Source organism: Bubalus bubalis, chromosome X (assembly GCF_019923935.1).
Source record: "Bubalus bubalis isolate 160015118507 breed Murrah chromosome X, NDDB_SH_1, whole genome shotgun sequence".
Taxonomy (NCBI): domain Eukaryota; kingdom Metazoa; phylum Chordata; class Mammalia; order Artiodactyla; family Bovidae; genus Bubalus; species Bubalus bubalis.
The window spans coordinates 132,623,773-132,639,910 of NC_059181.1; the positions used below are offsets into that span (position 1 = coordinate 132,623,773).

The 16,138-nt window shown below is 37.6% G+C and overlaps 1 protein-coding gene across 9 annotated transcripts in view; it reads right to left on the reverse strand.

The window, feature by feature from the left end:
- The window catches only part of TENM1 (teneurin transmembrane protein 1), a 918,261-nt gene that overhangs the window by 559,561 nt on the left and 342,562 nt on the right, over nt 1-16,138 (reverse strand). For all 9 annotated transcript variants that reach the window (XM_044937195.2, XM_044937198.2, XM_006065013.4 and 6 more), the window contains 2 exons: nt 6,240-6,500; nt 4,004-4,060 (listed from right to left, as the gene is read on the reverse strand). In XM_044937195.2, coding sequence (XP_044793130.2) covers nt 4,004-4,060; nt 6,240-6,500 — 318 coding nt within the window. The remainder of the gene's footprint in view (nt 1-4,003; nt 4,061-6,239; nt 6,501-16,138) is intronic.

The following is a 16,138-nucleotide window of genomic DNA, read 5'->3' on the forward strand; positions in this document are numbered from 1 at the left end:
GTGACTAGGCCCAGCACAGCACACTCTCCAATACAGAGCCTGGCAAAGAGTAGTTGCTCAATAAATACTGCTTACACAGAAATATCATTAACAACAAGAGTATAGCCATAGTAATTTCTTTGTGACATACTTTATTAAAGGTTAAAAATGCCTTTCTTTAACTATTTCCTTCTATTTAGCACCTTGACGTTTTCTAATCCAAATGTTTCATTTAGGCCACATGTGAAAAACACATTCCTGTAAATTGATCACTCAAATGTAGCTGCTAATATAGTTTTTTTCTCCAACCTAATGTAGAGTCAAATATCATTATTGAGGAACACTCTAATCACTGATGTTAATGCTCAAGTAGGCCTGCCAAGTTCTTCTAAGAAAAGCCCACTCTATTACCTGTCAGAGGTAGAGTCATGTGTTAGATGACAAGAGGTTTGACCCACTGTAGCATTTCTATTAAGGGCTTCCCAGGTGGCATAGTTGGTAAAGAATCTGCCTGCCAACGTAGGAGATGCAAGAAATGTGGGTTTGATCCCTGGGTTGGGAAGATCTCCTGGGGAAGGGAATGGCTACCCACTCCAGTATTCTTGCCTGGAAAATCCCATGGACAGAGGAGCCTGGCGGGCTACAGTTCATGGGGTCACAAAGAGTTGGACACAACTGAGCAACTGAACATGCACGCAACATTTCTATTTCGAGAACTACAAAATATATTATCTCTCAGTTTTAACTTTTAGAGTAAAGCATGGTAGTGGTAGTGGTTTAGTTGCTGTCATGTCCAACTCTTGCAAGCCCATGGACTGTAGCCTGCCAGGCTCCTCTGTCCATGGGATTTCCCAGGCAAGAATACTGGAGTGGGTTGCCATGTCCTTCCCCCTAGGGAAATTCCCGATTTAGGGATCAAACCCTCATCTCCTACATATTTTAGCCAGTCTCCTGCATTGCCGGTGGATTCTTTACTGACTGATCTACCAGGGAATCCCAAAGAGTAAAGTATAATTCTTCATTTTTTAGTACCTATTGTTCTCCAGATTCAGTGGCTAAGTCCTGAAGAAAAAACAGTGAATAAACCAGGCTCTGTCTTCAAGTAGCTTCCCGTCTAGTACTTATTAAAAACCATTTTGAAGACAGAAGATAAACAACTCAAGTATTAGGCTACAATGAATAGTTACACTGGTAGTAATGTGAGATGGGAGTAGAAAAGGGGTAAAATGAATAAAGCATTATGACTGATATCAAAGTTTCCTGCTTATGGGCCTCAGGATGAAGCTGATTTGAGTAAATCTGCAGTTTTCCTAACAGATGATTAAGCATCAATACACAACAAAGAGTTTACTTAGGACGTATTTGAGGGAATGGAAATAAAGTGCATTAGTGTTCTGACTGTCCTCTAAAAGCCAAGAATCCACATTCTTTTCTGTTACCTGCTGCTCTCCCTTCCCTGTACTTCAGACCTCTCAGTTGGTTTCATTCGGAAAGTAAAGGTTATTTATTTTAATTTTTCATGGCTTAAAGCATACTGGAAACTTCAATTCAATTAAGGGTAACCAAACAGAGTTTATAAAAGTGAGAAAAAATATAAATATTTTGAAAGGCTTGACCAATTAATTAAATGAAAGAAATAAGCCCTTACAGACATAATTTCAGAAATATAAGTAGAAAATGCAAGTCGTAATAGCCTAGGATGAATAGAATTCAAAGTGTCTTTGAAATCACATCTCAAATCTTTCCCACTTGAAAAACCTACTCAAATTAAAAAATTCCCCTACTTTCACTTCTCTCCCAAATTTATAGGAGTGAAGCTTAAATCATCCTAAATCAACTCCATGATATTATATCATTGCATCATCAATAATCTAAAAATCAGAATATATAGGAAGACAGAAACAAAATAAAATGTCATTGACACTAACTGAAGCACATGGATGGAGTGGCATGGAGTCTTAGGTTGTGAAGTATATAAATCCTAAAAATTTTAAGCTATTTTACTCTTTTCAAACATAGTATATACAAACTCAAATTACTGGAATAGATTCCTTGCCAGGCCTGCTTTCATGAATGCAAGAGATCAATGAGAAATAAAGAGCAATATTTGCACACAAACATTAAGTTCAATTCATTGAAAATAACTTGTTTTTTCAAATTAACATGCTTTTAGAGAAACCATTTACACTCTCATCTCAACTCAAACCTCCTCTGTAAGAATCTATGGAAATGCTGAAGGCAGGCCAGGCCTGGTTATCACTTATTGAAAATTTATGGAATCTAAATTGGTAAAATCTTACACAAGGTCATAAATAAGATTCCAAATTGTATACTCCTTACTGAAAATTGCTAGCAGGAGCAGAGTAAAACTTACAGAACTCTATCTAACTGAATAAAGTTGTTCATGTCTTATATTCATACATGATTCAAAGGAGCTAAAAAGTCTGGCTATTTGAAAACAGTCAATTGTATTTAGCTAACTTGTTTCTAAATTGCTGTTTTAAGTCTTCCTCCTATGTAAAATGCTGAAACAATAGAATCATTCTATAGATGGGTCATGAGGATGAAATGAGATAAAGATATTAAAAGTGTATTTGGAAATTGTAAAGTACTGATCAATAAGAATAATGAACGTTCTGACTATACTTATATGATACAAGTGCCATCCTTTATATACATTCATTTATTCAATGATCACAAAATCTTAGAGGTAGATAGTAATATCCTCCTGGTTTAACAGATGATGAAATTCAGGCACAGAAACATTATACAACTTTCCCAATATCACACAGCTGGGATTTAAATCTAAGCTGGGATTTAAATCTAAGTCTGGCTTCACAGTACAAACTATTTATCACTTTGCTCTATTGAAATCCTCTTTGGAGGTATACATTGGGCCAAAAGAGGCTGGCATTTAAACTAGTTTGTAGCAGACTGGATCACTTTTTACCTTGGCAGTCCTGCCCAATTTTGTGGTACCCTATCCAATTCCTGAAATAAACCATAAGGGAGATAAACCTGTAAAGAAAAAGACAGGACACATATCCTTTACTCCTGAGTCTTCTAACTCGGTCTCAGTAAATAGTGTTATATGACCAAGGTAGATGGCTGATTAGACAGAAGGCGAAATAAAGCTGCACAGCCCCAAACATTGCCGAAAGTTCCCCAAACCTCCAAGGGATATGGCACATGAATACAGTACATATAGCGGCTCATCACAGTAAGCAGTTCTCATGGTGGGGGAGGATAATGTGCATTTTGATAAAACTGATTCTAATACATCTTCCCCCTGAGACATTTCCCCCAGTTGCTAACAAATTTTGAGTCATTGCCCTGTGGTCAGATGTGAGGGTTCCCCATCTCGCAAAGTACTTGATTTTTATCAAAATCATTTATAAATATTGTTTTAAGTATCCCTCTGCAAAGGGGCAAAGCCAGTGAGCACAATGAAGGCAGAAGTAAAAGGACACCAGTGTCCCCTCACTGAAGAATGACAACACGTCTACAGAAAAGAATGAATGGCATTTCCTTCATTTGAAGGTGTTATTTATAATTGACAACAGGGACAGGGCTGGAGTGTGATTCTTAAGCCAAGCCAGAGCATTGGAAGGAAAAGCCCAAGGCATTTGCCAGGTGGCACTGTGAAGTTATGACAGTATCTAAACTATACTAAATCAATGGCTAGAGTCATGCAGAAAACCATAGATGATGTAGAAAGTCATGAGGCCAAAACCAACCATACCTAATTTATATCTCTACTCTCATGCTAAATCAGTGTTTCTCTATTCGACCTTAAATCTTGTCTTTGTCCTCAGCTCCTCCCTCACCTCCTCACTGTTACCATATACACATACCCATGAAATCTTCCAGAGGAAAACAAGCCAACAAGCTACCAATAAACTAATCTTTGACAGGTTAATGAACCAGGCCTGTGTGTTGTTGGCAGGGTTGAACTGTGCAGGCTGGCTGTCAGAGATGGGGTGAGGTAAAAACAATTTGTCATCAAATATTTGGAAACACTTGCCTTGAGTAGACCCAGCTTGAGCCTCCATGTCACAGCAAACAGGAGAGAATTTAAAACCTGTAATAGCAAATATTTTTTTACTAATTAATCCTTGTTCAACTCATCTGGGATTCTTCAATCTTTACTCTTCATCCAATATTATTTTTTAAATAACAGATTCAATCAAAATACGATTCACATACCATAATGTTCGCACTCCTAAAGTGGCTTTTAGTATTTTCAGAGCTGTGGAATTATTATCACTATCTAATTCCAGAGTAGTTTCATCACCCCAGAAGAAACCCCAGACCTAGGGTCTTGCAGGAGTAGAACGGTTGAGCCTAGGGGAACTCTTTTCTTTTAATGTTTCAGCCCAGTGAACTTAGCATATATTCCTTTTGCGAGGCGTGAGGGCTTCCTAGGTGGCTCAGTGGTAAAGAATCTGCCTGCCAATGCAGGAGATGTGGGTTCTATCCCTGGGTTGGGAAGATCCCCTGGAGTAGGAAATGGCAACCCGCTCCAGTATTCTTGTCTGGAAAATTTCATGGACAGAGGAGTCTGGTGGGCTACAGTCCATGGGGTTGTACAGAGTCAGACATGACTGTGGACTTATGCATGTGCGTTGGGGGTGAGATAAGGGAGAACAAGAAGTCTTGGAAATAGAGGAGCTCCTCTATTACCTGATTTCACATAAATTTGGTTGTTATTTTTCTGGTTTGATAGTTAAAGCCCAGAAAACTGTAGGGACCAGTGCAGGGTTTCCCAACATCCATCCTACTGCTCCTTCACTTATATGAATATGCATGACAGAGATCAAGTATGTTCCTTTCTCACTTCCACACTGTAACTCCTCCATACTCTTGGTCAAACTCAGCATTGCATATATACAAACATGAAAATAAACCTAAAATATCCAGACCCTCAAGGATATTTGGTGATATTACAAAGTGTAATGGCCTCTCATTTAGGAAATGATATTCTAACTAGTGGACAAATGTCATTCCTGATTATATCTTGGTGGCCAATGTCCCCTCTGGACTGAGGGAGGCAGAGGAGGACAGAACAGAAATAACTGCAGGTACAGGGCTGTTGGCTACCTCTTTGGTACCTGAGAAAATACTAATTAGCCACTGCTGACAGACCAGGTCCCCAGTGATGGAACCTATGAAATGTAGACAAACAGAATGATGAGAAGAGTAGATATATGTGTTTAATAAGCATTAATGTGAACACATTTATCTACTCTTCTCATCATTCTGTTTGTCTACATTTCACAGGTTCAATGCATGATACTGGATGCTTGGGGCTGGTGCACTGGGACGACCCAGAGGGATGGTATGGGGAGGGAGGAGGGAGGAGGGTTCAGGATGGAGAACACATGTATACCTGTGGCGGATTCATTTTGATATTTGGCAAAACTAATACAATTTTGTAAAGTTTAAAAATAAAATTAAAAAAAAAGAGCAAAGAAATAAAATGTTACATTGCTGTAATCTGAAAAAATAAATCAATAAATAGAGGAATATTTTAAAATATAAAAAAAATAAGCATTAATGTGATTTTTATGAAAGGACTTTGTTCTTTCGTAGGGTTAGAAAAGCAGGAAACAAAACAAATTAACATCTTCCCAACAAATCAAAGTGACAAAAACTTTTCCATTTCTAAAAGTTGTAAGAAAATAATACATAATTACAATTTAATGATACTGCCCTTATTACTTATTGTCTGGCAAATGGCTGATGGTAATTCACTTTGTTTTTTTTTTTTAATCATTTCAGCCTAATCTGGTTACTTTGCCTTTGTCTGTACACTTGACAGGTTAATCTGAATCAAAATAGAAAACACATACAAAATAGGCTTGGCTATACAGCTGTTCGCCTCATTGTTCATATATTGATACAAAGTCAAAATACATGAAATGAGTACTTCTAAAATAAATATCACAAGTATTGTACTGGAAAATAAAGATGAAAATAAAAGGTGAGTAATGAATAAGACATGCACAATACTGCTGATGATATAAGATTGATTTCCCTTGAGGAAACAACCAGAAATAAAAAGTACTTTATTTATTATTGTAAATGAATGTGTCTATTTGCCTGATACTTAGGTACATGCCTTGTCCATGGGACCCTGCATTTTCATTTTGTATAGGAAATGAAAGGTATCAGATATAAGGAAGAAAAACAAATCAAAGGCTAAAACCTACATTCTCTCTGGGTTTTCCATAAACTATTAATATAGGTGGTTATATTACCGTTCTCTCCATCAGACTTCCTTTCATGGTCAGTGTCAGTCAAGGACAATGCAGAGTTGGCCCGGCTGGACAAACAGGAACTATGCTCTGATTTCATCCCCCGGATCCACATTCTCAGCGCATGGTCAGGGGAGGCAGCACCTTCTGTCTCCGTGTCCACATCAGATCCCATCTCTAGTTGGTAGCCGTGCCGGGAAACACTGTGCATGTCTGTCGGGTAGCCAGAGCACAGAGTGTGAGGAGCCTCACAGAATTCCATCTCTGAGAAGAAACAAAGTTCAGAGGAAAAATTTAGAAGGAAACAGAAATACCTGGTCAAATTCTACTTTTTTGTCCTTACGTTCCCTTCCTCCATTGTTAGTATTTATGTCTTTGCAAAGTTAGAATTCTGGCCATTTTATTTCTGGTAGCTAGGATTCTGTGCTTATTTTGCGCTTCTGTAGCTTAAAATTATGGGGTCGCACAGAGTCGGACATGACTGAAGTGACTTAGCAGCAGCAGCAGCTTAAAATTATGCTCCTGTTGATTCTTACAAGGTTCTGGAAAAAGCATGCCCCAAATAGCTTTATAGCTACAATTTTAGATTACACAAATGTAATGAAATAAGTGAGTACAGGGGAGTATAAAGTGTAGAGAGCTGTCCTTTAAAAGATATTTCTCTTCTAGGAAGAATATATATGATCGTCAGAGCACACCTATGCTTAAAATATTAAAATTATTGCCTTTTCCAAGTATTTCATATACCTTAGAGTTAAGAATACATAATTCAATGTGAAAACTGTGAGGAAAAAGCATTAAGATTAAATACACTTTTCAAAAGTATTTTTCCCAAACACATTAGTCTAAACTGTAAAATTATGAGTACCTAATATCACTATTTCCCGTTGTCTCCAAAGAATATCGAGGCTGACTTTATGCTAGTTATTCTGTTTCATTCATTCTTTCAAGAAATACATAAAATCTTTCAATCGTATATTATAACTCAGCAGTGCTTTGAGGGTTGGATCCCGCCCCCCCCACCCCCACCCAGCACCAAACTTCCCCTAAGCCTTAGAATCATAAAATATTTAGGATCTTAGAGATGATATAATGAATCCCCTCTGTCTACAGTTGAGGAAAATAAAGTCCAGAGGACAGACAGCACTGTCCATAGCCAATGTTGGATAGCAACAGAGCCCTTTTTCCTAGAACATCTGCAATTGATGTCTGCTAGACACCAAGGAAGCGTCATCAACTTACTGCATGGATATCAGGCATTCATTCAGTTTTATAGTCGATTTTGCATTCAATTATGGCAAAGTGTCAAAAAGGGGGAAAGATGCTTTAACAGACCTTAATAAGTTAATGAAAAATGACCACATGCCAAGACATATCATCTGAAATGTCCATGTAATACTTAGATAAGGTAATCCGGGGATGTTGTACACTATATAGGATTTTCTCAGACTGACATCAGAGACAGGGTATGTCATTTGGCCAGGAAGAAGCTTAACTGAGTGCATCTAATCCTTAGCACATATCAATAAAATGCAAACCCTAAAATGAATTTAATTCTTTGAATACAGAAAGTGCTAGAATTTAGACTGACCATATTTAGACCAATTTAAACTGATTCCTCTGGAAAGACGAGTACAGAATACAAACAGGGCTTTTAAATGTCTATTTTTTGTGTGTGTGACATGTAATTGTCAAACGAGGGTTTAACAAATCAAATCTTAATGCTTATTCAATAGCCATTAGGTGCCCAGCACGGTGTTCTGTGAAACATGGTGCAGACACATAAAGCTACTATATTGTATTAGGGAAAGTCAATTATAAATTTTTTCAGGGTTATTCATCACTGTTGAGGATGTTTCTTATGATTTTTGTGATGAATGTCTTTAAGAGCAATTCTGTTTTTCTACCAAAATTTTCTAAATTCCAAAGGAGTGATGTTTAAAAAAATAGGCATGGTTTCCACGTCACACACAAAACCTTATGAAACTGGGCTTTTCTTCGACATAAGGCTAAAAGTAAAAATCCATCTTTCCCAATATAAATCTTAGGGATCTAGAGCATTGTGATCAGTTAGTATTCATGTCTCTTAATTTCACAAAGCTATCCAATCCTGTGTAGTTGTTGCTGCAGCAACCTTGTCATGAACCTGTCAGTTTGGTTCATGAAGTTTATCTAGGCCTGTCAGCTTGGTTCACGAAGTTTATTTTGGCCTGCATTCACAACTTCCTTCCTTCCCCTAGACTAGTGGTTCCCAAACTTCTGCATGCTTCAGAATCACCTGAAAGGTTTGTCAAGAAACAGGTTGCTGTGCTTGCCCTCCCCCACCCTGTTTCAATGTCTCATTCAGCTGGTCTGTGGTAGAGCTAAAGAATCTGCACTTCTCACAAGTTCACAGGTAAAGGCTTATGCTATTTGTCCAGGGACTTTGAAAACTTCTTCCCTACAGTTTTCTTAGAAATCAGTGGGAGCTAGGAAAATGGGAGAAGTCAGAGAGCAATCTTACTGTGGCATTACCAAAGATTTTGCAACAATTCAAATTCTATTTGGACACCAGCAAGAAAGTTATTGAACTGAATTACTCTGAAGTGCCCCCCTCCCATCTATTTGCATGGATTCAGGGCATTAATTCCGGAATTTACTTTTAAAAGCACAAACCTGCATTTATTTTCACTCATACACTGATGTATGAGATGTGAGTTTCCAAAGATTTTAATATACACATCTGAGTCATATTAAAGACATTCACTGGAAAAGGATGAGCAAATAAAAATAGAAAGCTAATTTGTCACTTCAGATAATAAAATAATAGAAAAGTTCTTTTAAAATAACCACTGATGGATGTAAGCAGAATCCCTCTGTTAGTCATTTTCCCCCCATTCAAAAAGAAATTTGAACGTGGATTTGTTCCCATCTAAGGAAATGTGGTATAAAATTATGTAAGATTTCTATTGGAACAATGATTTGAATGCAAAGACTAAACACCACATTCCCTTAAACACAGTCAGATAAAAGTATACTTCCTTACCAATATGTAACTTTCAAAAGTAACAATCCAAGTAAGCTATCAGCTGCCTGTTTTCTGATGATAAAGAAAAAAGTTAAATAAATAAGAAAAAAAAGGAAAAGTTTCACTTATTTACAGTAAATGATATTCATTGAACAGCCTCACTTCCCTTACTTGAAATCAATGTTACCATTGTAAATTATTTCCTTAAAAGCACAAGTGTTTTGGTGGTATTCAAAATTCCCATAGGATGTTCTTTCTATAAAAGCACTTACAAGGCACCATAAGTGGATGTTTTTAGCCTTGCACATATAACCTTGTTACCTAAAATACTACTTTTTCCCAAGAGAAGATAAAGTTCAATTGGATTTACTATAGATCTATTCTTACCAAAAAGCTAGCCACAAGAGAAATGTAAGTACAATCTTAGAACATCTAAGATGTAAATGGATAGACTGGCAACATGAGAAACTACATTTCAGGAATAAACAGACAAAGATGATCCCAAGTGAATGATGTATGTAGGCCTCATGAACATGTATTTAATTCTGATTGAAAGGAAAAACTATTTTGCAGCCTTGTACGAGACAAATCTGAGCAGATTAATAAAGAGTTGAAATCAGTTTTTAAAATGGGCAAGAGATTCAAAGAGATACTTCACAGAGAAAGATACAGGAAGGAACAAACAAATGAAAAGATGTTCAACATCGTTAGTTGTTAGGAAAGTACAAACTAAAACTATAATGAGATACCACTACAGACCTACCAGAATGGTTAAAAAGTTCAGATCACATCAGCTGTGGATCAACTACATACACTGCTGGTAAGAAAGTCATATGGTACAATCACTTTGGAAAATAATCTGGCAGCTTCCTAAAGAGGTAAAGCTAAATTTAACAGGAGAACAAGGTACTTTGGGACATTTATCACAAAGAAATAAAAATTACTGTCCACACAAATACCTGTATGAGATTGTTCAGAAACTTTACTCAGTAACAGCTAAAAATTAGAAACAACCCAAGTGTCCATGAATAGTTAATAGGATGAATCATGTGGTATGTACATACTGTGGAATACTACTCAGTTAAAAAAAAAAGAACATTTGATATATAATACGATGCATGGACCTCAAAATAATTATGGTGAGTGAAAAAAAAGACCAACAGAAGGTGTATGTACTGCATGTTTCCATTTAAATAAAATTCTATAAATGCAAACCTACCTGCAGTGATAGAAAGCCAATCAGTGGTTATGTCTAGGGGAAGAAAGTAAGGGAGAAATAGGGAACAAAGGGGCACAAAGGTACCTTTGGGATATCTAAACATCTGCCATCTTGACTGTGGCAATAGTTACACATGTGTATGCATACCAAAGCTTATCATATTGTACACTTTATATTTGTGTAGTTTATTGTTACTTCAGTTATACCTCTATACTTATTGTTTTTTTCAGTGCATTGTACTCCATAAGATGGGCTTCCGAGGTGGCTTAGTGATAAAGAATCCACCTGCCAAGCAGGAGACATGGGTTCAATCCCTGGGTCAGAAAGATTCCCTGGAGGAGGAAATGGTAACCCACTTCAGTACTCTTGCCTGGAAAATCCAATGGACAGAGGAGGCTAGTAGGCTGTAATCCATGGGGTTGCAAAAAAGCTGGACATGACTTAGGGACTAAATAACAACAAAGATAAGACCATAAGATAGAAAGAGAGTTAGGAGACTGAAGAACCCCTCAGTTTTCACAAGTGGAGCCAAGGGTCTCTGAGCCAGAAGGAGGCTCAGCTTTTTTCCTCCTAGTGGTAGAAAGTACATGTAATAATGAACAGAGGTATTCAAAATGCTGTTTTGCTTACTTATAAGCTAAGAGGCACTCAAGGCTAAGTGACTCATGATTTGTCATTGATCCTCTTGGGAGCATTTTTTTCGTAAGGAACGTAAGAGTTGAAAGTCAGTTTTAGAGGGGAAACTAAAGATGAAATTGATCACTGATGAGCTTTCAGCGGCTAAGGGAACATTCTGTAGTTGGGAATCATGAGACTAAGTTGAGTGGATCTGGCATGAAGAATCACTATCAGTTCAGTTCAGTCATTCAGTCGTGTCCAACTCTTTGCGACCCCATAAATTTCAGCATGCCAGTCCTCCCTGTCCATCACCAACTCCCGGAGTTCACTCAAACTCACGTCCATCGAGTCGGTGATGCCATCCGGCCATCTCATCCTCTGTCATCCCCTTTTCCTCCTGTCCCCAATTCCCCCCAGCATCAGAGTCTTTTCCAATGAGTCAACTCTTCGTATGAGGTGGCCAAAGTACTGGAGTTTCAGCTTTAGCATCATTCCTTCCAAAGAACACCCAGGACTGATGTCCTTTAGAATGGACTGGTTGGATCTCCTTGCAGAATCACTATGCTGCTGCTGCTGCTGCTGCTGCTGCTGCTGCTAAGTCGCTTCAGTCGTGTCTGACTCTGTGCGACCCCATAGACGGCAGCTCACCAGGCTCCCCGGTCCCTGGGATTCTCCAGGCAAGAACACTGGAGTGGGTTGCCATTTCCTTCTCCAATGCAGAATCACTATAGGCCTCTATTAATGCTAAAGAGTTAATAATTTTTTAAAAATTCTAAAACATACTGAATAAAATGAACTACTATATATTCTTTATGAATCTAGGGATTGATCTTCAGGTGTTCAGCCTGAAGAAGTCATTTATCAAAACTTGAAAGAGAAAGTAATGGTTATTTATATCAGCATTTTTCTAAAAATGCCATTTCTGAGTTTCTGATAAGCTCAAGACTTTATTTTTCTTTCAATTCTACCTATCCACACTTCCTCTAAAAATGGAGCTTTAGGACATCACACTCCAAATAAATCATTGGAAGTCAAAAAGGGTGGTAAATCTTAGCCATGACCTGAGTGATTTGGAATATAACTTCCAAAGAAATTACTCTACTTCCAAAATAAGAAAGAGAGAGAGAGGTCATAAAATTATTATATTTAATTACTGTAATTCATAACAAGCCTTATGGACTATATGCAAAGACAGGTGTTATTAATTAGCCATGTGATTTTTAGATAAGTCAATTAATATCTTGGGGCCTCAGTTTCCTCATTTGCAAAATGTTCAGGTCCAATTAGAAACAAATCTCTAGGTAAACTCTCTTGTAATAAAATTCTGTTAACTATAACTTAAGGCTGTTAGTGCAAAATGTGAAATGGTTAATATTTTCAAATGGTAAAAGTATTAGTGGTTTTATGGGTCAAGGTGCTATTCATATTTCTTCTGTGAAGGATAACCAGTCACATTAGCTAAGTAAGATCTTGTCATGATTACAAGTCTTACTATGTTAAAGCATTGATACAGCCTAGGTATCCATTGTGAATTGTAAGATTATTGATAAACAGAGTACATAAACCATATCATGTAAAAAATCAATTTAGTAAATAGTTTCCTCATGAAACATGAAATCATCAGTTTATGAACGTGGCTATTACAAAAATTACTGTATGGCAATGTATTGGAAATCCCATGGACAAATTAGCCTGGCGGGCTACAGTCCATGGGGGTCATAAAAGTTGGACACAATTTAGCAACTAAACCATCACCACTCTATGGCACAGTGAATAAAAATTCACACAATTAAAAAATACTACACAGCCATTAGTAATTCATTACTGGCTCTAGGGAAATTTTCAATGAGTTATTACAGTCTTAAGCAAGAAATATGAAGAAGGGAAGGAAGGATAGAAAAAAAAGAGGGCGAGAGGGAAGACGGAAGGAAGGCAGAAGGAAGGGAGGGAGAGAGATGGGGAGGGAGAGAAGAAGGTAGAAAGGAGCAACACCAGACACGAGGCAAATAATTTTCACAACTGGGTACCATTTTATATTTCTCAGTTTCGGGACTTTGAAAGGAAAATGATATCAAATTGTCAAACAAATCAGTTCATGTAAGTTTACTTAAACACAGTTCTGCTGAACACCCACTCAATTTCAAGTCAAAAACAAAACAAAATAGACTTCTCTGATTTCTCCTAGTCTTCGAAAATTAGCCCAATTTAATGTCTTCTTCTCTTTGTGAAAAAGCTTTATCAAATCCACAGTACTACACTAGGCCCTGAACAGAGTGAGTTAACAGGACCATTTCATGTCCTTTGGCAATTTTCACAGAGAGCCTTTTTAAAGGTCCAAATGACAACAGAGTAATAAAGGTACACCACCCAGACCTGACCTTTATTTTTCTGCTCAGGCCTCATCAGCCTTTTCTAGGGCACAGGAGTAATAGATGGACTGCTCCCACATGCAAGTCTGGAGCCTGTGGGTATCAGAGGACTTAAATAACTAAGCTTCCTGAAGCCTAGTCTCCCCACCTCACAGCTCCAAATGCACTCATTATCTCGGTACTCAGGACCTACCAATTTTTGCCTTATTTAATTTTCAAGATTTCTCCATCTTGTCAGTATAGTGAAAAATAAGGCAAAACCTGGGCAGAATTAAAGGCCTAAAATATAAACATTCATGCTTTGTGACTGATATTGTCTCACTGGAGCCATCCCAGAACACAGTGAAAAGACCATGTTAATGTTAGAAAGGATGCACTCCAAAGTATAGTGAGTTGCGAATCTGTAAACATGGCCCAAACCAGAGAAGCACACAGAATTGCAGCATAATTCTTGGAGATGAGGTAGGAAGATGATGATGTGAGGTAGGAACTTGGAAGAAATAAAAAGGGACTTCAATCTTATTTAGATAGACATGAAAATATCCTTCAGCAACCTAAGAAGGAAGGAAATATGATGTGGGAATAAACAATTTCTGTTTATTTCCTTGAACAAATATTCATCTTACTTCAGGGTCCAGCTTAGACTGTACTCACATAAAATGGGAGAATTTTCTCTGAAGCTAATTCAGTTACCACAACAAAAAGGCCTGTTTTAGAGCCTTCGTGACAAGAGTCTAGAAAAAGATTCAGGGACTAGAAATGATGGTGGGAGGTCCTGGACTTCAACAGAAGTTTAGATCAATGAGAACCTATGCAGGTTCCCTTTATTTCAACATTTCAAATGAAACAGAGACTTCCTGGCCTAAATGAGAAATTTTCAGGGCTACTGAACACTGAAAATGCATGGTGCTCAATGGCCCTAAAAATTTCTCATTTCTTACCTATGCTGGTCCAATTTTCTGGCTATTCATATCACTTTGGAGCCTGAATTCTTATTGACTATTGTGGTCTTCCATGTATACTTTTGTATTTTCATTATGTTTACTAAGGATGTGAAGCTGTTTGTTTATTGTGTGTATTTTGTATGCATGCATGTGTGTATGTAACAAACTGCATTCATTTGCAGCACAATACCATCTAGAGAAGTGAGAACAGTGAGCTAAAGAGTTAAATGACTGCTTAAAACACTTGCAAATGCTTCAAACACATACTCTTTTTTTAATTTATTTTAATTTGAGGCTAATTACTTTACAATATTGTACTGGTTTTGCCATACATTGACATGGATCGGCCACAGGTGTACATGTGTTCCCCATCCTGAATCCCCCTCCCACTTCTCCCCATCTCATCCCTCTGGGTCATCCCAGTGCACCAGCCCTGAGCACCCTATCTCATGCATCGACCCTGGACTGGTGATTCGTTTCACATATGCTAATATACATGTTTCAATGCCATTCTCTCAAATCATCCCACCCTCGTCCTCTCCCACAGAGTCCCAAAGACTGTTCTATACATCTGAGTCTCTTTTGCCGTCTCGTATACAGGGTAATCGTTACCATCTTTCTAAATTCGATATATATGCGTTAGTATACTGTATTGGTGTTTTTCTTTCTGGCTTACTTCACTCTGTATAATAGGCTCCAGTTTCATCCACCTGAATTAGAACTGATTCAAATGTATTCTTTATAACGGCTGAGTAATATTCTATTGTGTATATGTACCACAGCTTTGTTATCCATTCGTCTGCTGATGGACATCTAGGTTGCTTCCATGTCCTGGCTATTATAAACAGTGCTGTGATGAACACTGGGGTACACGTGTCTCTTTCAATTCTGGTTTCCTTGCTGTGTATGCCCAGCAGTGGGATTGCTGGGTCATATGTCAATTCTATTTCCAGTTTTTTAGGGAATCTCCACACTGTTTTCCATAGTGGCTGTACTAGTTTGCATTCCCACCAACAGTGGGAATTTTTCTCCACACCCTCTCTAGCATTTATTGCTTGTAAATTTTTGGATAGCAGCCATTCTGACTGGCATGAAATGGTACCTCGTTGTGGTTTTGATTTGCATTTCTCTGATAATGAGTGATGTTGAGCATCTTTTCATGTGTTTGTTAGCCATCTGTATGACTTCTTTGGAGAAATGTCTGTTTAATTCTTTGGCCCATTTTTCGATTGGGTCTTTTATTTTTCTGGAATTGAGCTGCAGGTGTTGCTTGTATATTTTTGAGATTAATTCTTTGTCCATTGCTTCATTTGCTATTATTTTCTTCCATTCTGAAGGCTGTCTTTTAACCATGCTTATAGTTTCCTTTGTTGTACAGAAGCTTTTAATTTTAATTAGGTCCCATTTGTTTATTTTTGCTTTTATTTCCAATATTCTGGGAGATGGGTCATAGAGGATCCTGCTGTGATTTATGTTGGAGAGTGTTTTGCCTATGTTCTCCTCTAGGAGTTTTATAGTTTCTGGTCTTACATTTAGATCTTTAATCCATTTTGGGTTTATTTTTGTGTATGGTGTTAGAAAGTGTTCTAGTTTCCTGCTTTTACAAATGGTTGGCCAGTTTTCCCAGCACCACTTGTTAAAGAGATTGTCTTTTCTCCATTGTGTATTCTTGCCTCCTTTGTCAAAGATAAGGTGTCCATAGGTGCGTGGATTTATCTCTGGGCTTTCTATTTTGTTCCATTGAT